The sequence below is a fragment of the Pyrgilauda ruficollis genome, unplaced genomic scaffold (genome assembly GCF_017590135.1).
Source record: "Pyrgilauda ruficollis isolate IOZ18807 unplaced genomic scaffold, ASM1759013v1 scaffold13, whole genome shotgun sequence".
Lineage (NCBI taxonomy): Eukaryota > Metazoa > Chordata > Aves > Passeriformes > Passeridae > Pyrgilauda > Pyrgilauda ruficollis.
In genome coordinates, this window is record NW_024511432.1 from 1,883,165 (window position 1) to 1,908,999 (window position 25,835).

Here is a 25,835-nt window from a genome sequence, read left to right on the forward strand (position 1 = left end):
AAAGCATCCAGGTTGTGCTAAAACATCTCCCTGGTGCCCAGGAATAGGTGGGTTGCTGACTTTCTGTGCCAGACATTGGATGTGCCTGGGGAACCTTCATTGCATAAATTTCTCAGTTCTTTTCTAAATACTTTACACTTTTGGCCACTGCAGCAGCATGTGCCCATAAATTTAACAGTTTTATTATGTGCTCTGTGAAAAAAAGAAAACCATCTCTGTTTTCTGAAAACCATCTCTGTTTTCTGTTTGTATGCTGGCACAGCTGCAGAGAGCAAAACAGCAGAGATGAAATCACAGGTGAGCAAGTGACAGTGAACACCACCAGCTTTCCCATCTCCTACAGCATCAACTCTTCTCAACCCCTGAATAAAAGTCCTGTGAGGGCTTCCATTACTGAAATCTGCAGGGGAAATGTGCTGCCTTGAAAGGACAGCTCTGCCAGGTTCTCCTGTGTGTGTCCTCTGTATCTGCTCTTCATACAGGATGCTGGCACAGCTGCAGAGTGCAAAACAGCAGAGATGAAATCACAGGTGAGCAAGTGACAGTGAACACCACCAGCTTTCCCATCTCCTACAGCATCAACTCTTCTCAACCCCTGGATAAAAGTCCTGTGAGGGCTTCCATTACTGAAATCTGCAGGGGAAATGTGCTGCCTTGAAAGGACAGCTCTGCCAGGTTCTCCTGTGTGTGTCCCAGGGTCTGAGCTGTGCCAGCACAGCCACGAGGTTCCAGCCTGCTGGGCAGGCACCTCCTTCTGCTCCTTCCTCAGCAGCAGGGAGAGAGGAAGGGCTGCCAGTTCTTGGCTTCTTTTTTCTACCTCTGCCTCGGGACTGAAGCTCTCCAGATGATATTTCGTGTTCAGACTCAGGTGTTTATTATTTCTTATCTATATTACAAGTCCTGAGTTCTACAGCATTCCACTAACAAGCTACAAAATGGCTATCTTCCTATACCAGGTCTTTTGAGGCTAAACTGTCCAATTAAGCAATGACATCTAAATTATTTTCACTTTGAACCCAATAACTGATCACTCAAAATCCACAATGTGGACTTTTCTGTCCAATTACACAAAACCACCCAAACCCATGGAGAAGAAGGTGAAGAACAACCAGCCACTGCCCTAAAACCTCCATCTTGCCCCATATATATTACTATATTTTAAAACCCCAAACTCTAAGTTTTCCACCCTGTGATAGCACACACTTATAATCAAACTCCACACCAACAATCCCAGTTCTATCATTCAATTTCAGAAGCCTTCTCCACGGTTTCAGGTCAAATACAGAATTTTCTTGTGCGTCTGTGCCCTTCAGCACAGGAAGTTTAAAATTCTCATCATCCAGGATTCCAGCAAAGGACTAAACCAAATCACAGGAGAATGGCAAAGCTACCAAAGGAGGGAAGCAAGGAGGAGAGAGGAATGTCATCCATGCCCACAAATCAGCAAAGCATATGGAAACTGCATTTAAGGCATAAAGGGTGTATAAGGAGCTGATATAACCAGATGGATAAAGAGCAAGGAGGGAGCAATTCCAGAAATTGTGAGGGAAACAGGGAACAGAGAAAGAAATTAAGGATTATCAACTTCATACTGAAAAGGGCATGGAGAATTTAAAAGGAAAACTACAGCAGTAGTGATGAAAATTTTTAAGAATTGAAAAAACACATCAGCAGATGTTAGGACTGAGGCAGGAATTTGCCTTTCTCACCTGCAGAGATATATCAGTGCTGAGGAGAATGTGGCAGAAGGGTCCAGGAGGGCAGAAACAGCCTGGCCAGGATAGGACACCTCTGGGGTGAGGTGCATGTTTAAGTCCTTCAGAGCTGGCTTCCTCAGTCACCAAATTAGGTATTTTTCTTTTGTGTGCATTCATCTCCCATTAATCAAATTCAGGTGGAAATGTTTCTGTCCATTCTCTGTCTCTGACAGATATTTGTATGATTCTAGCCAGCAACAAGGTCCTGATCTAGCTACAGACACAGCTGCAGGTCCCAATAAAACAAGTATTAGCGTAGCCAGTCTTAGAAAAGAAAACTTAAAATACATGTATTCCTTGATAAATAAATGTAGCACTTAAATCACTCAGTTGCACACAGCATTTGCTCATTGCTTTGGATTTACTCACCTTCTTGTCAGCTGGTTTCAGAAAAATAACCTTTAACACCACCACACAAAGGCTTCACAAGGTAGGAAGGAAACGCTAATTGGTTTTATCCTTTTGTGAAACAATCCATCCAAAGTTAATTAGAATAGGTTTACTTTTTCTTAGCAGAAATAATCCATAGGAAAGACTGAAGGGCAGAGCGAGCTGAGTCCTGCACAAAGGTGCAGGATTTAAGTGATTCTGAGCTGTGCTCTCAGAACTCTGTAGCCTTCAGGCATCTATCTGGTCTTTCTCTGTGGATGGCATAATTAGGGTTTGAGTGAAAACCCCAGTGGTGAGGCCTGATAAGAAGTTAATCTTGTGGGTACCTCGTGGGCCTGGAGAGATGTGCCCCAAAAGCCCAATTAGCAAAGTTTTCCTGTCCTAGGCTGTGCCACAGCTGTGCTCAGCGCTGATAAAAGCTGAGGAGCAGCAGCTCAGGGCTGCAGCAGCTCCTCACACCTCACAGGGGTGAGGAGCACCTGCACTTTGTCCCCATCTCACTTCTCCTGGTGACCTTCACACTCCCAGTGTGGCATTTAGACCCCACAGATTCACACGTCTCTCTGGAGACAGGATTCACCTCAGAGCTTCCAGCCACGAGCCAGGGCTTTTTGGGGAGCCCCACAGGGGTACCTGTCCACAGAACCTGACCCAGCTTTCTTGGACCCTCTGACTGAGGCCAAGCCAACAGAATTTGTGTGAAAGCAAACAGAGTTTCTGTGAAATCTGTGCCATCCCAACTGCAGAACCCAAAAGCATTACAGCAAGCCCAGCCCCCTACAGCCATGCATGAGCAGAGCATAATGATAAGGTTTGATGAGAGATAATGATAAGGTTTGATTTCCCATCATCTGTAAAGAGCAAAGGAAAAAGTTCTTGGCTGTTGGAAAAGCACTGCAGATCTGGAGGAGACCTCTGCTTTACAAACCAGAGGTCCTTTCTTTTATGGAAGGAAAGCACTTCCCTAACAGCCAAAGGAATGCTGAGGCACATCATCCATGGACCCTACAAATTCCCCTTTCCGTCTAGGGATATTAAAGAGCAAATCCCAGTTTGGGAGGGATGCAGGTCATGGAAACTGCTGCTGAGAAACTGAAGTGGTTTCTCCAGACCAAGAGACTGTAGCATGACTATGATGGAAGGAGTTAATAGACACTGAAATTGTTTTATTAAGTAGATTTGCCAGAATTTACTGAAAGAGACCTCTGCTTTACAAACCAGAGGTTCTTTCCTTTATGGAAGGAAAGCACTTCCCTAACAGCCAAAGGAATGCTGAGGCACATCATCCATGGACCCTACAAATTCCCCTTTCCGTCTAGGGATATTAAAGAGCAAATCCCAGTTTGGGAGGGATGCAGGTCATGGAAACTGCTGCTGAGAAACTGAAGTGGTTTCTCCAGACCAAGAGACTGTAGCATGACTATGATGGAAGGAGTTAATAGACACTGAAATTGTTTTATTAAGTAGATTTGCCAGAATTTACTGATTATCAAACCTCATTAGCCGGGGACTTGTACTCCATGTTCTTCCCCAGTTGCTGCCTGCTGGATACACGGAGGGATGCTGGAGAGATTATTTCTAAGCCCTTCCCCCTTCCCTCTCCCCTCCTCTTCCAGGACCACATCGACAGTCCCGGGGGAAAGAGCGAACGGACAGGGAGAGGGCAGGAAAGAGAGGAAGGACAGGGATCCACCAGCTCTCCCTCAGCATCTTCCACCAGGAAAGCCCAGGAGAGGAAGGAGCTGCGGCTCAGGACACCTTTGGGAGGATCCCTTAGCACAACATATGTTACATCAACACACACGGCTGCTTTCCCCTTGCAGGAAAGAGGAGAAGGAGGAAGAGGCAAGAGCTGCGGGGTGCTCCAGGGATTTTCCATGTAACCAAAGGCGGACGATGCCCCCGGGAGCTGCTGCCGTGTGCGGCAGGTGAGCATCACCTGGGGGCAGCCCCGCTCCGCCAGCTGCCCCTGCTCCGCCGGTAAGTCACTTCGGGAAACTTTCCTTGCAGTTTGCACTTGGCTGGTTTAGGGTAAAAAAGGGTTTTTTTAATCTCTAGGGACTACGGGTAAAACCGGGGGTTTGTCCCTGAAAGGGGAAGGGGAGTGTTTAAATTCTCCGAGCTGAGAAAACACTTTCTGCCTGCTTATAACAAAGTTTTCTCCGCGGTGGGCAAAGGTTTGCCTCTAACTCCTCAGTAATTTGGCACGAGGTCGGGTTGATCAGAGCAGTCATCATTTAGACAGAATTTAAGGCATTTTTAAACCTCTCCCAGCTAATCCTTGCAATCCTCCCGAGAGGCAGAACGGGCTTGCAGCGAGAGCAGAGGAATCTCGATCTGAGCAGTCCGGTTAAAGCAATTAGAACTTCGCATCCAGCTGATGGCAGGTAATTGACCGCTCTGCCGCTAATAACTATTAAGCAGCTTAGTTGAGTTAGCCCCTGGTTAGGGGTTTATAGAAACAAGAAAGCGAAGCGACAACGACCGGAAAATAAGGATAAAATAAGGATCTAACGGTGCCCAGACCTGCTCGGAGAAGAGCCCGAGGTGTTCCCGTGTGGATTTGCAGGCAGCCGAGCCTCGGTGATAATTATGAATGAGGCTGGAGCTCTGCTCCGTGCCTGTGTTGCCAGACAACCAATGAGGCAGCAAAGCAAAGCTCATTCACGGGCTGCAGGCTTCAGGAAGAGGCACAGAGGTGACTTTTACTTACCAAACAGGCACTCATTGATTTCCTGATTGAGGAAAGTGGCTGGAGACACCTTTTCTCTCGCAGTAACCTCTGCTATGTTTTCTCCTCCTCCCTGTATCCTCTGGCTGACAGATCCCCCTGCTCTGATGCCGTTCTGGATGTCCCGGTGAGAACTCTTAGAGATGCCTATTCTCTCCAGAGGCAGTGACCAAGACTATAGCAACATTAGCTACAACTCCTGCAATTCCTTGAGCCACTTGCTTCCCATCTGCGTGGAAACCCCTTCTGTCAAGGGGGTCCATTACCAGAGAGCCAGGAGGATTTACCACCCTGACCAAGTGTCTGCAGTCGATCTGAAGACAGAGATCATGATCAACGTTGGAGGCATCAAGTACCTGCTGCCTTGGAGTACTTTAGACGAGTTTCCCCTGACCAGACTGAGCAAACTAAAGCTTTGCAGCAGCTATGAAGAAATCATCCAGCTGTGTGACGATTACGATGAGGACACCCACGAGTTCTTCTTCGATAGGAACCCCAATGCTTTCGGGATGATTGTCAGCTTCCTAGCAGCAGGGAAGCTGATGCTCTTGAGAGACATGTGTGCCTTGTCTTTCCAGGAGGAGCTGAGGTACTGGGGCATTGAGGAATCCAACCTGGAGAACTGCTGCTTTCGGAAACTCTTCCAGAAGCTGCAGGAGCTGGCCGAGATCCGCAAAGAAGAGGAGCTCCGGAGGAGCAAGGAAGCTTCGTGTGTCTTGGATGAGAAAACCAGATTTGGGCAGTTCATGAACAGACTCAGAGATATGGTGGAAAATCCCCAGTCAGGACTGCCAGGCAAAGTCTTTGCTTGTCTCTCCATCCTCTTTGTGGCCACCACGGCTGTCAGCCTTTGTGTGAGCACAATGCCAGATTTAAGAGCTGAAGAAGACAGGGTAAGTCACTCCTTCTTAACTGGTCCAACCCCAGAACTAGTGGCACAGTCTGGGACAGAAAACGCAGCTATGGCTCAAATTAGTTCTATCATTTTCAAGTGATAGCTTGTTAAGAATAATGGGAACAAATATACTGATTTTTAGCTAGAATGCAAGAAAGCTTTTGGACAGAGCAGTACTTCAGCTCTCCAATATAGGGCAGTTTTTCCTTCTTGAGAAGCAGCTGCCAGTGTAAGATTAACTTGTTAGCACTGACTCTCAAACTGACATTGTGGAGTTTTCAAGGTGCTTCATTCTCATCAGCTACAGAAATATTTTCCTCTGACATCTTTACTTTTAAAACAGCTGGGCATCTTCCCTTGTGATAAAACTTTCAGATGCTTAAAGAGGGAGAAATATTCATTAATTTTTATATATTACATTTCAGTAGTTGGATAAAGATTGAAGGATGAGAGGCAGATGAAGTATTTTTGCACATACTGATACATAAAAGCTGTGCCTCCAAAAAATCATAATTCCATGCTAAGAGAATTCTGTATTTGCCCCATATATATGTACATATCGTAGGAGCAATACCAAGCACTATCTGAACTGCTAACTGCATTTAAACCCTTCTCAAAGAACTCATCCACATTAATTCAGGGCAAATAAATCAAGCCTGTACCACACATAAAAGATCTTTTCTATAACATTGCTGTAAATATTTTAACATTTAAAATATTTATTTTTGTAATAATAGACCAGAGGAAAAGTAAGAATCCAAAGTTATTTCAGATGTGGTAACAATCCCAATTCATCAAAATAACCTTGACTAATCTCTGTGATGAATCCTGCACTTCATTTGCAGATTGCCTTTCCAAAAGTGCTGAGAAAATCTGTGTCAAATAAACCCCCTGCCCCAACCCCTGCTGTAAGACAAGACACTACTCAGAGTGTCACATATTGGTGAATAAAGTAATTTTTACATTTACAGCACAGCCTGGTGTGCACAAGACAAAAATCTGTATTTATTTCACTGGTCAAAGCAGCCTTGTCATGGTTAAAATACATCCTGATATTTGATGTCTTTGGATAGTACTGAGGACTGCACAGGAGGCTGAAATTTAAGATAACCCCTTTTAACCCCTTGAATATTAACTTCCATTTGCTAAGGAAGGCTCCAACCTGCCAGCAATAAGCCTGGTGTTCTTGCAGCCTTCCTCAGCTATTCTATTACTTTTTGGCTGAAAAAAGGAAAAACTGTTTTCACAGGAAAAGCTGTTAACACTGTTCCAGTGCTTCTTCCAAGGAAGTACTTTAAATATAGAACATCCTTCTTCCAGCTCGATGTACAAACATTACAAACTCTGCTCCAGCAAGTGCTTCCTACTAACTTTGTTAATGGAAGTGGCTCAGTGCTTTTTATCTTCATTTCCCAACCACTGCACAAAAAGCTCTGATAAATAAGTCCCACGTAAAAGACCCAGCATATGAGCAGAGCTCTGCTGGATGTAAGGGGTTGTGTGTTTAAAAAATAAATTACTAGGTTAGAAAGAAAAGCATGGTGAGGGTTATAAGTGTGTCTGGGAGCTGCAGTGAAGCTGCTGTTCCTGGATTTCCTATAAAACAAGGATGACATTACTGCTTAGAGATTTGCATATATGTCAGTACTTTCAAAACAAGCAAACTGCGTTGAAACAAGCTCAAAAGATGGATTGAAAGTGCAGGGGAGAGGATGAAGGATGAACTTGAGGAAAGGACCACATTTGTCCAAATATTTGTAAACATTCCATAATTTAGACTTACAGCACCAGCCTAATGCACTTTGTCATTCTGCCCCAGAATACAGAGTATTAAAAGTCCCTTTCTATGAATTATGTGATGTTAGGAAACATAGGGGAATATACGAGACAAAATACTCTTGCCTTGTGGAAAAGCAGAGAATCTGAACTACTAACAAGCAGTTTTGGCATCCCTAAATTTTCATCCCTAAATTCTTAGTCTGCAAGAACTAAAATTTCCTTACTGGAATCTCAAAAGAGCATTTTAACTAGAACTGGACAAATAGCTCCCTGAAGTTAATTGACTAAAATTAGGATTTCTTGGCTGCAGCTGAGTCATACTTAGCAAAATCAACTTTCTGTTGATTTGTAACTCAGAACTGACCTTAGATTCCAAGGTGGGGCCACATTTGCCAGCAACCTGAAACAAGCATGCAGGACCTGAAATTTTGCTTTTAGGGCTGAACATAAAGATGATTCAATATCTGTTTGCTCAGTGACAGAAAACAGTCAAATTCCTTCACAAAGTTTCTGAACAACCTGAAATTCCACACCTGAATTCAAAGATGCTCTGTTTTGAGGTTTAGTCAATTCTGAGTTAAAGCTTGGCAAAAGCTCTGAGGTGAATATCCTTAAAAGTACTGCAAGGATCCATTTTCCAGTGTCACTAACACTGGAAATTGAATTTATCCATATGACCCATTCTGAAAAACAGACAAAAAAGGCTTTACCTCTGCTGCATATGTACCACTCTAGGGTCCTGCTCCTCCTCACCACAGCCACATTGAGAGAGTGAGAACTGGCTGGACTCCAGCTCAAGAAGGATCAGAGTCAAAAAAAAAGGAAAAAAAAAAAAAGGAAAAATAATGCAAGGTGCCTTCCACTTGGCTCAGAGGCTGCTGATCCCACCCTGCAGGCACAGCAGATCCCTGGTCCTTTGGGCAGCTGCTGAGCCAGGTCTGCTCAGAAGGGAGGAAAGAGCAGGCAGAAGAGCAGCCAGGAGTCCTCAGCACGCGAGGGAAAGTGAAAACCCGGGTCTGTCTCCGGGAGAGGGATGGCAGGGAGCCAGGAGAGAGCATCTGCATCAGGGAAACCCAGTCACCCTGGCAACCAGAGGGGAGGGAAGGAGCCAGCGCCAGGGGCAGCAGAGGGGATGGGAGGGGGAGCCTGGACTCGGGGATGCAGCTGACGGCGAAATAAAGGAGGAGTTGTTATAAGTGACACACTCCAGAATGTGCCAAATGCCATTTAGGAACCTCCTCATGAACAAAAAGACCACCCAGATTTGGGCAAACATTTCTGTAAGTTTATATTATATGTGGACATGATGTGAATGCCAACCCAAAGAGAACAGTCCCAGGAGAAGGGTGAGCAAAAAGTTCAGCAAAAATGTGGAGTAGCAAAGGAACAGCCCTGGTGAGCTCAAGTTTGAGTCTGACCATGAAATTAATATACAAAATGTTTTATTATTTGTGAGGCTGAGGAGAGAGGAGTCATCAGTAACAAGGTTAGGTTAGTTAGGAATAAAATAACAGAATTACAACATTCTCTAATAGCAATATATCCTTGTCCATGATATTTGTATCAGTTCTTTACAGAGCTCAAACTGTCTTTGGTAAAAAACAGATCTAATATCATCAATGTGCAGTAATCAAGGCATGTAGAGACCGAAGAAAAGGGCACATTTAGAGGTGTGGGAATCTGTTATTGTTTTGAAGAGGCAGCCTAAGAGAACTGCAAATCTGAACTGGAGACCAAGCATGCAGGGTAAAAGCTGAAGTGACAAAATTCACCAGTGTTATCATTATATGGTAAGTATTACCATATAATGAAGAAATTCAGATCATCCCACTAGAGACAGGACAAAGTCCCATCAAAGCCCCCCAAAAGCCCCAGTCCCACACAAGAGTTACAATCAGGATCTAAGAGGGGTCACTGAAACAGCCACTGCTCAGCCCAACCCAAAGGGAAAAAAACCCACATCATTACACCAGAAAACTCTGGGATAAAACCACTGCAGAGGGGCCTGGAGAGGGAGAACACTTTGAAGTACTCTTGGGACTTTCCTTGGGATGAGATATTTCATTTAATGAGTCCCTAAAATTGGCATCCTCTGGAGAAGTGACTCAGCAGAAAGGCTACAGCAATGTCTGTCCTCCAGGAAGGCAGCAAATTAAGGTCAGGGGGGAGAAAACCCCCAGATATTTCCATCCCCTGACCTTGTTACTACTAATTCTTGTGTTTGCTCTTACCTGACCTTGAGAAGCTTGGAATTGCTTTGGGTATTTTATAGGACCTAATGAAACAAAATCATCATAAGCTGCAACCACTGTTGTTTCATGTTTTATCCTGAAACACAGAATACTCATTTTTTTAAAAGCTTCTTTTCCTGGGATCATTTGATTATGTGGAAATCAAGTTCCTTTTAAAAGAGTAAGTTTCTTGTCTCTGGTTGCACTTAGAATCCAGAAAACATGAACAAATGAGGAGGACCCAGTACTTAACAAACCTAACCACTTTAAAATTATTTTTTATATTCTACAGCATTATTCTGGAGGCCCTGATTAGTTTTTTAATGCTTGATGTTGCTGAAGCTTTCTGTGTGATACTAAAGAATATTTAGCTTGCACACTGGGGGAAACTGCCAAGAAACAGGTTTTCTTTAAAACTGGAATAATTTTACTTTACAGGAGAAAACCCCAATTTATTTGCCATACTGTGAAGAGAAAGAAAATGTAATGCTTATTTAAAGTGTAATACTACAAAGGCATATATGTGCATGCCTATCTATAAATATACTGCTATATACATATGACTTGAAATTACTTGGAACAAAATAAAGCTGGATGTGTTTTGGCTTTATTGCATCTGCTCAAGCACTATATTCTGGGTTCTTATCAGGTCACTTTCTGCAGACAATCCCTCTCTTAAATTGTCCAAGCATCCCGTGCAATTCTGATTTTTCTGACCATTTTGATTAGCAAGGAAAGTAGGAAAATTTGCTTCACTGGAGCACCAAAACCCTCCTGGTCTGGCTGTACTCAGCACAGTGAAGCCCAGCTATTTATGTGCTTCACTGACTGAATTAGTTAAATTAATAATGATTGAAGAAAGGTTAAATAAAAAGCCATTAAACAACAGGAATCAGAATATTTTTGATATATATTTATGAATTATTGCTTTATGGGATCTGCCTTTTTTTGAGGCCAGAAACACTGGGAGCTTTGACCTTGAAATTACACTGTCACATGAAGACCCTGATTTCAGAGTTCCGCATTATCAGTGACCATTTCCCAGGCATCCACACCCAGAACTGCCCAATTCAGCACTGAGTCTGTTATGTACAGCTCTGATAAAGTTCATTTTACTGAAGCTCTGCTCTGCACAGCCAAAGGGGCACGGAGGGGGTGCTCACTGCTGACCATCTGTGCCCCAGTTCACCCTCAGGCCACCCAAAATCAGTGTGTGCACAAACTCTGACCCTCCAGGGAGGGAATGGATCCTGCCTGGCTTTCCAAAGCCAGTGTCCAGGGTTCAGGAAGCACAATTAGACATTAATAGTTTGCCTTATGTTCATCCCCTCTTGGCTGTGTCCCAGCAGCGCTAAGGCTCTGAGCTTTGCACGCCATCCTGGGGGACCCCCAGCTGTTCCAGCTGTTCTGCACTGAGCACTGCACCAACAGCTGTGCAGCGTCCCAGCACGTGTCCCTCACTGGGAGTCAGGATTTCTTTGCCCTCCTGCTGCTTTCAGGGCTGTAATTATTACAAAAGCCTGTTCACTCCCCTCGCCTGGCTCTCCTCAAGGGGTTCGGCACCGGTGAGTGTTTAATAAATGCCTTCTTTGGGAAGAGGGTGCTGCCTTTCATGGAGGCATTCCATCTCTGGAAAACTCTGTTTGAAACGAATTTATCCCCCAAGTTCCTTCTCACAGTGTCAGCACCTCTCATTAGCACCAGTATCTCCCCTTAAAATAGATTTAACCATCTTTGGCACCCCATGCACTCCAGAGTTACAATAAGAAGGAATTTCTGCTCCAAAGAATTTGCAATGCAGTGAGAAAAGAAACAAAGAAACAGTGACAGGCAAAATGCTTTGACCAACAGCAAAACTGTCAGTTGAAGGTCATCCTTCCAAGTTCAGATAAATTCCTTATCATTTTGACTATACTGCTCTGCACAGTTACAAAATTGTCTGTTAGATTCCTCACTAGAAAAACAAGAAAAAGTTTACTCTTTCACAGCTTTCTGCTAACACCAACACTTTGGAATCACCAACTGGTTCAAATCAAAACTAGATTCTTCAGATTGACTCTACCAGTGTCTGCAGACTAAAGTTTAAAAGTTAATGTTAGCATTTTATTTTAGGTACAGTTCTGTCCCAGAGGGATAATTATTTGTTGGACCCAGAGCATTAATTTCTTTCTCTGTTCTTTCTAATGTCCACATTAATACAATACCAATATTAGTTCAGTTTCCTCAAATGCTGTAGTTCTAGTAATTGTTTTCCTAAGTCCAGGCTTCTTTCCCATCAAGCAGAACAAGTGGGAACTCATTGTGTTCTCAGAATACACAGCACTGCTTTAACAAGCTCATCATTCCCTAAATCAGGTTAGAGTCTCTTTCTCAGCAGGCTGTAACCTTCTGATTTTATTGCACCAGGCTGAAACCATAAATCCAAGTGCTGATGTGATCCATAACACAGGGTTTTCAAGCTCTCCCTCCCCATCATTTGATTCAGCAGAGCGTGGTTTAATTATTCAAATAACAGCGTCAATGCGGCCGCAGTGATTCAGCACTACCTGCAGCACTGCAGCTGGATCCCAGAGCTCAGGTATGCAGGGAACACACACTGGCACCACATTTCCTAACCACTTCACAGCCAAAAGGGATTTCTGCCCTGTATCTGTTCATTTCCTGCTGCCAACGGGATAAGAACAGCTTGGAGCCAGCTGGGTAGCTCAGTTCCCTACGCCCAGGTCTTGCTCTGCCTCTGCTCCTTCCTAACCCTTCTCTAGACTTCAGCCTCCTCTGTATTCCCACTGCCTTGGGTCTGTGGGAAGAACCAAAGCTTGTTTTTTACCATTAGTTTGTGTTTTTCGCACAGAGGGAATTGCTCAGGGAGAAGCTCTAGACCAGGATGCACTGCCCAGGTGTGAGAAGTGCAAAAAGCTAGAAAACAGCCCCACCCAGGAAATGACAACAGTGGGCTTAGAGAGGGAAATTCCTGCTGGCTTTTCTTCTAAATCCTGCACCTACAGGGCTGGCTGATTCTGGCCAAAGGGCCAGGCTGCAGGAAGAGCAGTCCTGCTGGGATAAGTGCTGGGCAGCACAGGCTGGCAGAAGGCAGGTCGGGGGCTGCAGGACAGGCTGATCCCATCTGCTGCCTCTCTGGTGGACACTGGCCTCTGTCCACAGAGCAGTGTGTGCATCACAGGAAGGATCTGAGCAGCAGCTTGGCTGTGCCAAACAAAACCTGCCCCTGCCAGGATAAGTGTGGCAGATGTGAACCATGACCTTGCATCAGCCACGGAGCCAGCACGCTCCTGGTGTGAACGATGACATCCTGGCAGCCTGTCCCTCCTCTGCAGAGGGATGAGAAGGTGCAGGTCCTGTGTTCAGGGAAGCTCCTCTAGGACTCCAGTAGGATGGAGCATGTGCTCTCTGAGCTCTTTCCCTGCCTGGTTCTGGCTCCGTTGGGTGTGGGTCACTGAGCACAGGGCAGCCTTTCCTCGGGAGCCATCAGTGCTGCAGCTTGGGCAGAGCTGGCTGGGAGCAGGGCTCAGATCCTTTCAGCCCATTGCTCATTTGTTTGATCATGATGATGAGCCAGCTGGTTCCCATAAACATGCCCTGGGAATAACAGTGTTTGCAGTCAGGGGTTGTTATGACTTCTAGCTGGGTTCAAGGACTTTTATTAGCTTGGCTTCATAAATAAAACGAGATTCCTTTCTCACAAGTGTGCTGTGCAAGCAACACATATACCTTATGCTGAGGTACATATTGATTTCCACTCCAAAGCTCTGGAAATATGACATGATTCTGAAATAATCCAGGTACTGATCAAGCTGTGCTTATTAGCAAAGTGTTCCACAAGCATTGGAGGAACTTTTGCTATTTAATTTGGGAATAGATCATTTAACACAATAGATCATTTGCTTTTAACTTGGGAATAGATCATTTGACACAAGAAACACTTGGAATCACTGACACCACCCTGAGCAGAGCTCCCTGGTAAATACAGGAAGGAGATCACAGGAAATGCTGTAGTTTTGCTTGTTTTACCTCCTAGACCTGTTTATAGATTGTGGGAAAGCCCAAATTACACAACACAGAGAACAGGCTCAGACTGCTGCCAATAAACTTCCACTTAGAGTCAATCACACCCAGGGCAGAAAGTTGGTACCTATCCAATTTTATCCTCACACAGCTGCACCACTGCACTCCCAACATAATGGGAATAACAGGATTTCTTTCCTCATTGGACTTCAGATTAAGAGGGAATAAAGGGCAAATACCCACAGCAAAAGGTATTGGGGCAAATCTCTGGCAGCAGGAAACTCATTGGTGGATCAGGTAATGATTCAGAACAAGTTTTCCAAAGCATATTTTGTCAATTGTCTTAGAGGGCAGACAGGTGTGACACAAATGATCAGCACAGAGCAGACCCTGAAGGAACAAGAGGAGTTCCTTGGTGGTGTCATACAGTTATTTAATAATAATAAAGTTTTTCCCTTTCTACATAAAAAAAAGTGAGCAGCATCTGGAAACCAGAATGGATAGAGAGATATATTCTGCAGGGGAAATTCTGATTCAGTCTCCCTGGGCATTATTAAAATTATTGATGCATGTAAAGATATTATTTTCACTAGATGAGATTTATACCTGTTGTAAGTTAGGCTAGTGCTGCATAACCCTGGGATCCGATTCTGTTTGTTATCCTTGATGTCATTACACTTTAATTAATGTTTCCTGGCAAACTAAGAGGCTGAGAAATTTATCTCTTTTTATCTTGTGAGTGGGACATATCTCAAGCACATTTAGCTGGAATTCACAATTAGTGAATAAATTGCTTTTTTTGCTGCTCCATCCCTGAAAGTATCCAAGGCCAGGTTGGACAGGGCTTGGAGTAACCTGGTTTAAGGGTTTAAGATAAGATTAAGGTCCCTTCTACCCAAACCATTCTGGGATTTTGTGAGGGGAAAGCAGAAGCCAGGAGAGTTCCCTGGGCACCTGTTTCCTCTGGCTGTTGAGGGAACTGGGTTAACTGGACTCAGTACTGCTCTGCTTCTATTTTATTATGAACCTGCATAATTTTTTTTTTTCCTGTTTAAAGAGAATTTAACAGAAATACCCTAAAATGAGCAATCTCACTGTAACACCATAAACTCCAGCACATAAGAGAACATGGAAAATAAGCCACTCTCTTATACACCAGAGGGGGATAACCAAAAGAAAGCTTGAATCTTTGACTGTCTCTGGTGGTAGAGGAGTTTGAAACAACTCCTTTGCTTCTTTGAGGTAGTTTATAAATCTAAGAAACCACTCAATATTTCAGACACCAGGCTCAGTATATATCTCTTTACACACAAAATATTGTTTCATTCATTGCTGAGCCAAATGCTCATTTCATACAGAAGATCAATACCAGGCACTCATTTTATTACATTTATATCATAGGTTGTAGAATTTCTGCTGGAGGCAAGTTCCATAAATCCTGATAAATTCTTGCATTGTTGAAAAGTAAATCTGCAGGATGAATAAAAAGTATAAAGAGTTACATACTCACTGCTGGGCCTGTCATAACTGTTCTCCCATCAAAGTCAGTGACAGGTTGAGTACAGATTGATGTCAGATGGTTTGGTTGAAAAAGCCCTCCCAAAATAAGCTGTGGTCAGTTCTAAATGAAACCTCATCTTCCCCTCTTGCTCACAGTCAGCACCACCCCAGCTTGGAGCTTTTAGAGCTCCCACTCCACTGTGAGCAAAACTGTAGCAGGAGGAGAAGGAGCTCAGTGAAAATTTGACTCAAAGATCTGGAAATAAAATGGCAGAATTCTACTCTAGTAAATGGTGAGGTCAAGGGAGGGAGTTTGTACAGGGATTTGTTTCCAAGGGAGGAATTGTACAGAAGTTGTTGTGGCACAGAGATTTCTTTATCTGACATTTAGGCAAAAAAAGGCTTGCATGGATCAGAGCATTTGGGCTGTAGTGAAAATAACTAATGAGAATGTAGTGGTAAAAAAAACTTGAAGTCTCCCACTGACACGGGGGCATCATTATTTTGGTGAGAACAGAGCTTTGAAGATAGTGTGCTCTGCCTGTTCTTTGGACAACAGTTCTGAGAGCAACATAAAACACTGAGCTGTAAAAATCCTCGAAACTACTGGGAGAAACAGAAATTGGCTTTGGTGCTTGGTATTGCCTCCCCAACCCCCTCTTATTTCATTATTTGCTGCTTTTGAGCAAGATGTTCAAAAGGATGAAGAATGTTTGAGGAGACTGACTTAGAGAGGGATATTCTATATAAATCAAGTCAGGTGCATTCCATAATATATACAAATGTTCCTAATATATAAAACATTCACATGCAAACTCTTGGGATGAAATCCATCTCCCAGTGTGAAGGCAATGAGCATGTTCTCATTATGCTGACAGCATAAATTGTCTTCACTAAGTAAATATAAATTTCCATAGGGATTACTGAACTTACTGAGGGTGGCAAGAATTAAAAATCTCCCAAACAGTCTCTACATTGCTACACTTTGAAATTTCATGTTCAGTTCAAAAGGCAGCCTTCATCTTAATGGTTAAACCTACCAGGTTTAACAAACCAGGCAGGTTTAACCAGGTTAAACAAAATTTATTTTCTTCTATTTTCTAAGGAAGGAATAGGGAAAACCCCAAGATGATCTGAAAGCAATGTCACCTGGAAATGTCTAAAGGCAAATAAATAACAGCTGTACTGGAAATTCAGCCCAGCTAACAAAAAATTAAGTAAATCTTGATGGGAGCAATGAATAATTCAGAGGTCCCATCACTGGAGTGACCAGAGGCAGGTTTGTGCAGAGTCCAGGCTGCACTGTACAAATAATTCAGGGCTCAGAAAGAGTGAGCACTGCACAGCACAACTGCTGATTGCAGGCAATCTCATCAAGCCCAGTCAGCAGCTCTGCAAACATCAATGTGCTCCAGCTCTGACTGCAAATGGAGCCACAGCCTGACCCTGCATGCAGAGCCCTGGCCTTCATCAGCCAGGCCTTCATCAGCTTCCGTGGTGTTTCATTTTAGGGGTAAAATATGGACTCGGCAGCTTACTGTGCAGAAAGGAAAAATCCCCAAATGGTGCTACAGAGCTAAATTGTTCTGAGGGTTGGGCAGGGTAAACACACTCCTGAGGGGGAACCTCTACTGGCCAATTCTATAACACAAAAAGACTTGTTACTCCCAAGTGCAGCAGAAAGTGGGAAATATTGAGTGTTGTAAAAAGTCTGCCGTGACTCTGTTTTCTTCATGTGGGAAAAGCCAATTTTTTATTCACACAACTCATTTTACAGTTTTTACAGACCTCATGGGCAACTTTAATTTGTTGATAACTCTCTTGCCAATTACTCTATTGGTTAGTAAAAGGTATTTAACCTGTCAGTCAAATCTCTCTATTCTTGAATTGTTTGCATATTTTCTTCACTGATTCTCATGGGACAGATCTTATTGTTTATACAGGTGCATTTGTTTTTCACCCTAGAAATAGATTTTTGTGTTAATGAACTCTTATTTTCAAGATGTTTCCACATGAGGACTTGCAAAGTACTTCGCTGCATTTAGAAGAATTGACAAGCCAGCTATTAATTTAATAGGGCAGGCCTGATTTTATGAGGCCTTTCTTTTATAATTTTTCTACCTGTCTGAAGCATTCAGGACTTACAGCCTGCATGCCAGGACTTTATACATAGGTGAGTTTAATTCCAGTAGGTTGGAAGAAGCAACAGGGTAAAATGAGACAGGTAGGCCTCAATTTCCTCATGGCCTACCTGACCAAAGAGGCCTGACCATGACCAGTGAGACAAATGAGCTGTTTGTTCAGCTATTTTGTGTGCTCAGTACTCTCTGTGGAACTGAAGGACAGCTGCCACACTACCTGTGAGCTGGGGTTTGTTTATCTCTGCTACCAGTGACTCAGGCAGATCCATATTGCTCCTCCCTCAGCGTTTTTGGATGCTGGTTCACAGACTGTCCTTTTTGTTTATTTCCCTCTCTGTTTTGCGGCAGGGTGAGTGTTCCCAGAAGTGCTATTACATCTTCGTCATCGAGACCGTCTGCGTGGCTTGGTTCTCCCTGGAGTTCTGCCTCCGCTTCATCCAGGCCAGGAGCAAGTGTCAGTTCTTCAAAGGACCCCTGAACATCATTGACTTCTTGGCCATTTCCCCTTACTACGCCTCCCTCATCTTCTCCGAGGACGACTCCAGCGAGGAGGAGGACAGGCCGAGCAGCAACACGTACCTGGAGAAGGTGGGCTTGGTGCTACGGGTTTTACGTGCCTTGAGGATCCTGTACGTCATGCGCCTTGCCCGCCACTCCCTGGGCCTGCAGACCCTGGGCCTCACCGTGCGCAAGTGCACGCGGGAATTCGGGCTGCTGCTGCTCTTCCTGTGCGTGGCCGTCACCCTCTTCTCCCCCCTGGTGTACCTGGCCGAGAACGAGTCGGGAAGGGTGCTGGAATTCACCAGCATCCCCGCCTCATATTGGTGGGCCATCATCTCCATGACCACCGTGGGCTATGGGGACATGGTGCCGCGGAGCGTGCCGGGCCAGATGGTGGCTCTGAGCAGCATCCTCAGCGGGATTCTCATCATGTCCTTCCCCGCAACCTCAATATTCCACACCTTCTCCCACTCCTACTCCGAGCTGCGCAAGGAGCAAGAGCGGCTGCAGTCGCGGCTGAGCCGAGCCAAGAGCGCCAGTCGCTCCGCGGAGAGCGACACCTTCAACGAGACGGACAGCCTGATCCTGGAGGGGCAGGCCTCCCCCATCAAATACATCTACACAGGGAACTGAGCCTGGAGACCCCAGCAAACACATCTACACAGGGAACTGGGCGTGGAGACCCCATCAGACACATCTACATGGGGAACTGGGCCTGGAGACTCCATCAAACACATCTACACGGGGAACTGGGCCTGGAGACCCCATCAAACACTTCTACATGGGGAGCTGGGCCTGGAGACCCCTATCAAATATATCTACACGGGGAACTGAGCCTGGAGACCTCAACAAACACTTCTACACAGGTAACTGAGCCTAGAGACCCCATCAAATACATCTGCACGGGGAACTGGGCCTGGAGACCTCATCAAACACTTCTACATGGGGAGCTGGGCCTGGAAACCACACCAAACACATCTACACAGGGAACTAGTCCAGGCCTCCCCCATCAAACACATCTACACAGGGAACTGAGCCTGGTATTGCCCATCAAACACTTCTACACAGGGACCTGGGCCTGGCCTGGGCCATTCCCAAAACCACTGACAGGTACGTGCACGCGTGCATCAGCAAAATACACAAAGCAAAGCAACAACACAGGTTACAGTGCTATCCTCTCTCCTGGGATAGGTATAAGCAGCAGCCAACCCAACAGAGCCAGCTCCAAAAAATCTCCGTGGAGCTGGAGGCTGGGAGAATGTAAAAAATCAGAGTTTCTTCAGTGATAAATGCTCATTCTTCTCTATGACTACTAAGAATAAACTTTGTCTCTACCACTCATGCATCTTGCTGAATACCTAACACTGAATGAGTGACAAACAAACCAGCTTCTGTTGGCACAAACACACTTGTTATTTTATTTGCCTTTGAGTTTCCAGTGTTCTTGCAATGAATATCCTGAGCCAGGCGTTAGGACACATTCTTTCAGGGCTACACACCAGTGTGGTTATCCACAGCTCATCCACCAGGCATACAGACACAAATTCAAATTCTGTATTTAAAGCCAGTAACAAGCTTAAATTAAAACCGCTGTATGTGACAGCTTTCAAAGTTTGCCTGTAGCCAGATGATCAATCTGTACCTAACAAATTGCACTGCTTTGTATAAAACACATACTGTTTGCAAGAGCATTTGCTTGAAATGCAGTTGTGGTCTGCAGACTGTAAACATATCATACTAGACAGCAAAAGTCTTCAAACTTCTTTTTCATATAATTATTTAAAACAAAAATGAGGAATAAAAAAAAAAAGCCCAAGCTTACTGACCATATCAAACAGCCTTGGTGTTATATTTTTTGTTGAATGGTGATGGTTTCTCTGGAAGAAAGATAAAAAACAGACTTCTTGAAAATGTGATGATAGCTAAGAAGAATCCAAATATATAAATAGTAAAGAATTAGGGGAATGATTACCAGAGAGGCAGTGGGAGTGATTTTCTGATGGAAATGGAAGATGCCCCTTTTGGGATACTGATGTACAGTCAGAAGGAATCAACAGGGCTTAGCAGAGGTCAGCAATCTCCTTTGAGGACAGAATGGATGGTTTTGTACAACGTGACCCTTTAATAGTGTGAAGGTGCTCAGTGGGTTCCATGCAGGTCACACACCTGCGTGCTCATCCCTGCCAGCCACAGTGAGAGCCCTCCTGACCCCCACAGGGCTCTGACACGCTGAATTTTGGGAATGTATTTAAGCACTGAGATTAATCAAGGCCTAAATTAGTTTTTAATCAGATTTCCAGCTATCATGACTCCATTTCTTCAGTCTTGCCAAGGTCCCCCATGTCCTTGTGATGGGGCAAAGCTCAGTGAATGAGCATTCCCCAGGGCAGGCACCCCTCCTGCCCAGCCTGGGGACACTGGGAGCCTGGGGACACCTGCCCCATCTCCCAGCTGGACCCCCAGACCCAGCCACCTGCAGAGTTCTGAGCTTCCTGCAGGCATTTGGGAGCTGAGCCGCTCCCCTCTCTCCTGCACAGCTGAAGTGGAGAAAAGCACAGTTGTTGGCACCACTGTGATGGCGTGACTGGAATTAATCTCTTGGGTTTATCTCGCTATTGACCTGATGATTCAAACCAGAGAAACTGCAGCGGATTATTCACAGGGATGTTCCAACAAGAGGAACAAGTTCACTGTAGATGACAGGCATTTACATTTGCCCCATTAAATATGCAATTTCTGATGGCTTATGCACACGTCCATCTGATTTTTTATTTTTAACAATTTTTAAATTTTTCTTTGGCTGACAATTCTCTACAGTAGGTCCAGTGAGATGATAAATCAGAGAAAATCCTGGTCTGGACTATGAAGCAAACCTCTCCAGGGTCCTGTGCATGGTGATGCCACCTTAATTTCTCTGGAGATTTTGCCCCTCTGGCCTGGCAGTGCCAAGTCCAGCGCTTGCTTTTGATCACTGGTGGCTGCTGGGACACAAATCCTGATGCAGAATTGATGCAGCTTTTAAAAAATCACTTCTCCCACTGACACACACTTTGGAGACACAAACAATCAGGTAGGGTGGCTGATTTGGTTTTTCCAAGTAACAATATCCTTATTAGCTCAGAAGTTAGTTCAACATGGTTGCACATAAAATTAGCCCAGCACATGGCTATAAAAATGTAGATATCTGGTGAAATATTGGGCGTTTTACTGCTCAAGTGCTTGTAACAGCTCCATGTCCAACAGGTTCTGTGATGTAGCTGGGACTGTGGACAGTGACAGAAATCCAAACCCTGACTCAATCTAGTGTTTAACCCTGAGTAAGTTCCAAAACACAACCCAAGAACGTGCTGAATCACAGAGTTCAAACAAACAAAGCACCAGTGCTTGACAGGGAGCTGAGTTTTTGCATGTCCAGCTGAATTTGGACCATCACTCATATTTCTGACTTGAACTTAAATCTCCTCTAATAGCTGGGTCTGGGCTGCACCAGCTCTCACAGAAAATAAGTCCTGCGTGATTCATCGTGTTACAGGGGAGGGAAAAATATGTTAGGAGGAACATTTAGTGCTGGTGTAACTCAACTGAGTAACACATTCAGAACAAGCAGTTACAATTAGCAGATACTGTTGTTGCCAAGATCGAATCATTTCCTAACCAGATTTAATTAAAAGAGCAGTTGAGCTGTCTGGCACCCGGCTTCCCTGACTTCAAACCCTTTCCCCTGGACCTGCATCCTAGAAACAGCGGAGGAACAGCACCCATCACCCAGGGGAGCTGCACTGTGCAGCCCTCACCTCATTGCACCTCTCTTGAAGCTTCTGATTGCTACCCTGGCACAGCAACACCTCCTGGTGTTGTAGGAGCCTGCAAAAATCCCCCACCCTGCTGCTTTTTGGGTAAATCAGGAATTTATCCTGCTCTGCAACCCAGCCTGTGGGAGTCCTGTGAGAGCACAACACAGAACCCTCCCACCCGGTCTGAGCTGGACCCAAACCACAGAGAATGGCTTTTGATCAGGGGCTAAATGCAAATTTTCTGTGATGTTGAAATCCCACCGAGGGGTTGAGACCTTTGTTCTGAGCTAACTCTCCTTTCCTCAGGGGTTCTGCAGCCTGTTCCAGGTTTCTCTGCAGCCCTGCTACCTCCCAGCTCTCCCCCAGCTGTTTGTCCTCTGTGACTTTCACCAGTTCCTCTGGTACAGAAGCATTACATAAGATGGACATGTTATTATCCCAGTAATTAACTTCCTTTAATTTCATAGGTTCTGTATTTTGTTATTTCAGCCTACTATTAGAACTCCTGAAATTTGCTTTTCACCTGTCTTTGCATCCAGCCACTAGCATTCATAACATAGAGTTACCAGGTTGATTAAGCCACAAATTCATTGAATGAACAGCATTTTATTTTAGGAGCAAATTGTAAAAGAATTTGGGGACTGGACTGCATATGCCATGCATTAATTGTAGCAGAACTATTTAAAACCTGCAGTGGTCAACAATTTTATTTCAAGCACACCCAAACACTGTTGTGCAGTTATTTTGATCAATTAGGCACATCTGCTGACAGAAATTACACTCAGCAAGTCCCTTCTGTTTTTTTTTCCTCATGAAAGATGTTCTCCCTCTTTTTTTGGTTCAGAAATTATTTTAATACATTGCAGTAACCTATAAATAATGATGAAAACCTAAAAGGTCAAGGAGAGGAAGAAGTACAGCACATTCCCAGTTTTTACTTCTACAAGTAATAAATTATTAGCCACGTGTTGAAGTTAAAACTGATAAAGAGCTGATATAAAAGTCATACTTCCTAAATGCAGTCCAGTTTCTGCATGGTAAAATGAAGATATTCCAGCCCATTTTGTGAAAGTTTTGAATTCCTTCCTGTGAACTTTTTGTTTTGATAGCAATGGGGCTTTTCCCCCTTCCCTGAGTCCCAGCCGTGGCACAACACCCAGCAAAGCCCTGAGGAACAGGCTGCAGATCTGCTGGGCAGGCTCCAGTTCTTAATTTGCAGTATTAGGATGGAACCTAGTGCTCTGGGTTACTCTGTTTTGTTCCTGGATGACTAAAATGATGCTCACAAGAAAAGATTAGGAGAAAGAACGGAGGTGTTTTCCCTCCTCCTGTGCTCCTGTCTTTATCATTTCACTTGTGATAGAAGACAGCTCTCAAAAAACTTATTTTCCCCAAAGCTGAGTGTTCCTGTAGTTCCCTTATGCCAGGGAAGTTCTCACAGAGGAAGGAAAAGCCTGACCCAAAGCTCATGCACTGTAAGAAAGATCTGCAACCAGAACAGCATCCCAGGAACCCTCACAACAATCCAAGAATGGATTGTCAGCACTAAGGAGCATTTTAGCAGATTATTCCAGCAGATTCAGCACGAGGGATAAAAAAATCCAACTCAGATTTCATTATTTTCCTACTCAATTCCTGCCATAACGACAACAGCTGTAAAAATCAAGCTCAAATCTAAAAGGGAAGGGCTGTAGAAGACCCTTCAGGTGTTTCTCCTCTGAAAGTTACAGCCTGTTATACCATTAATAATAAAACATAATCACCCTGAAACAACACTTCAGATTTTAATGAAAAGCTCTACTGCTTCATACCTAGCAAATTTTGTTTTAAGTCATTTAGGACTTAATATATTAGCACAGAACTCCAGACATGCATATAATTAAGCCATAATGTCTTCCAAAATGTCTTTCTTTCTTTCCAGTTCTAATGTTCAGCTAGATATTAACCAGTCAGATGAGTCAACAGGTTTTGTTTCAGCTTCTTCAAAATAATTCCATCATATTTCAAGAGGCTGTTCTCAGTAAGAACAAATGGACCAATACAGAATTTTCCTGCTGCCTGAAGCTCAAGCAGATGAGGAACAATTAATGTTGAACTCGAGGGCAGTGAAGCCTCTGTGAGAATCCAAGGATGTTTCACTTTATTTCAGACAAAGTGCAGGAGTTTTTGCTGATGTTCCACCCTTTGGTTTAACTCTGCATCCAGGCCCACATCCCTCCCCAGACAGACAGGACACAGATTCAATCCTTCCCCAGTTCCATGGCTGCTCTTCTTTTCACCTGCCCACAGCAGGAATTGCTCCTTTGCTCTACAAAGTTAAAGAAATTTCTTATTAAAATTCATCACCTTAAAGGTAATGTGTGAGAAATGCTAAAGATAATTGGGTTGCACTCATGAATAAAGAGTATTAATAAATGAAGAAAGTGCTTTTATGTTCTCCAACCAACAGCTCGTGTACTGCCCTTTAAGTGTGTTACACTCTCCTTTAAGAAGCTAGACACTAAAATTTTCTAATTAAAGTTTCATTTGCAAATCCCTGGTTTTGAACTATCTTCACCAGAGCAACAAAGCAGGTAACAATCCTAAATTTATGCCTCGAGGATCTGATTTTCCAAATCATTTGTGTTTTCATTGGTCTGATGTTTTACTTTCACCCGACTGTCCCGAAGCTTTCTGAGCTCTCTTGTTCCACACCAAATTAGTCAGAGCTCTTCCACCTCTGAGAGACTCTTATAGGAGAATTTCACAGAAATCAGCTCAGCTCAAAGACAACAAAGTCCAGGAAATTTCAAAGCTTCTGAGAGACAAAAAGCTACGAGCTCATGATTAAAGAAAAAAACTATTACACACTTCAGCAAAGATACATGAATACATTCCTCCAGCACAATTACTATGATTTTTAGAGGATATTTTTAGGAAAAAGAGGTGAAACAATACACAATAATCTGTAATTCCAAGGCAGATGCAAGGGTTCATACCTTGAATGAGGCAGGCAGGATTTAGAACAGTCATTTCCAGAACTGATCAAGATAACACTATCAGCTCATTAGGGTGTGAGTATGCATGCTTAAACAAATTAAACTCATTTCATGCTGATAAAAAGATATCTGAGGAAAACTGAAGGTCAAAGAGATTTATCCCATAAGGGATGCAGAGTTTGAGAAATGTTCCAACAGAATTTAAAACTCCAGAAATGATGCATTTCTGAATAAAACTGTAACAAGGGTCCATTTTCCTGTGTTATTACACAAGTGGGATTTAAAAAAAACCCAACTCAAAACAACAATGAAAATGCACAGAAATGAATCTTTAGGGCAAGGATATTGAAGAGAACACTACACAGAAGAAAAATAAATTTCAAATTTTTTTACAAAAGAGCAAAAATATGTCAGTAGATAAATTTGCTGGGCTTGAATCCTATTTATTGAAATAACTGCAAATTAAAGGCCCATTTTTGCAGGTTCTGGGATAACTCCTGTGCTAAGTGCTTCCAGCTTTTTGAAAGTCTACAGAGCTTCAATCACCCAGTGCACTGAGATCTCTAAAGAGTGCAACTAAATATTATGATAAGGCAGTTAAATTTTATGCTTGACTATACTTCATTTTATCCAGGTAGCACAGACTGTGACAGATGCTTCTCCCTGCCTGCCTCTATCTCAGTGTGGGGCAGCACAGGAGGAAAAGCAGCCCAGATGTGGAGTAAAATGTGATGTAGATCTGTCTCCTCCTGAAATCCAGAGGTTCAGTCCAGCAGGAAGGAGGCTGTGAGCACTCTGACATGCTGCTGTGTGTTCACTGCTGTCCTCAGCTGCTGCAGTAAGGCAGAAAAATCATAAGGAACACCTTCATAAAATCAGGCCTGCTCTGGCTGGCCTGTCATTTCTTCTAAGGAAAGCTGGCACTGTGCAGGTTGCCATGTGAAAAAATCCTGGTGTGAGCAGTTCATTAACATAGCAAACTATTCCTGGGTAAAAAACAACTTATACCCGTATAAACTGGTTTTACATCATTCATAGAAAAATGAAAAATATCACTCACAAACAACTTTTCCTGCAGATGCACGCCCAGAGTTTGAGTGACCAGTCAATACAGA

The 25,835-nt window shown here is 43.8% G+C and overlaps 1 protein-coding gene across 1 annotated transcript; it reads left to right on the forward strand.

The window, feature by feature from the left end:
• Positions 1-5,021: 5,021 nt before the first annotated feature.
• On the forward strand, positions 5,022-18,581 carry KCNG4 (potassium voltage-gated channel modifier subfamily G member 4). Its single transcript, XM_041458933.1, has 2 exons — positions 5,022-5,771; positions 17,796-18,581. Exons 1-2 carry the CDS (start codon positions 5,022-5,024, stop codon positions 18,579-18,581), a joined length of 1,536 nt encoding a protein of 511 aa, XP_041314867.1.
• Positions 18,582-25,835: the final 7,254 nt, after the last annotated feature.

Coding starts and splice junctions, on each gene's coding strand:
- KCNG4 (XM_041458933.1), top strand. CDS start 5,022: ATGCCTATTCTCTCCAGAGGCAGTGACCAAGACTATAGCAACATTAGC. Junction 5,772..17,795: donor TAAGAGCTGAAGAAGACAGG/GTAAGTCACTCC, acceptor GTTTTGCGGCAG/GGTGAGTGTTCCCAGAAGTG.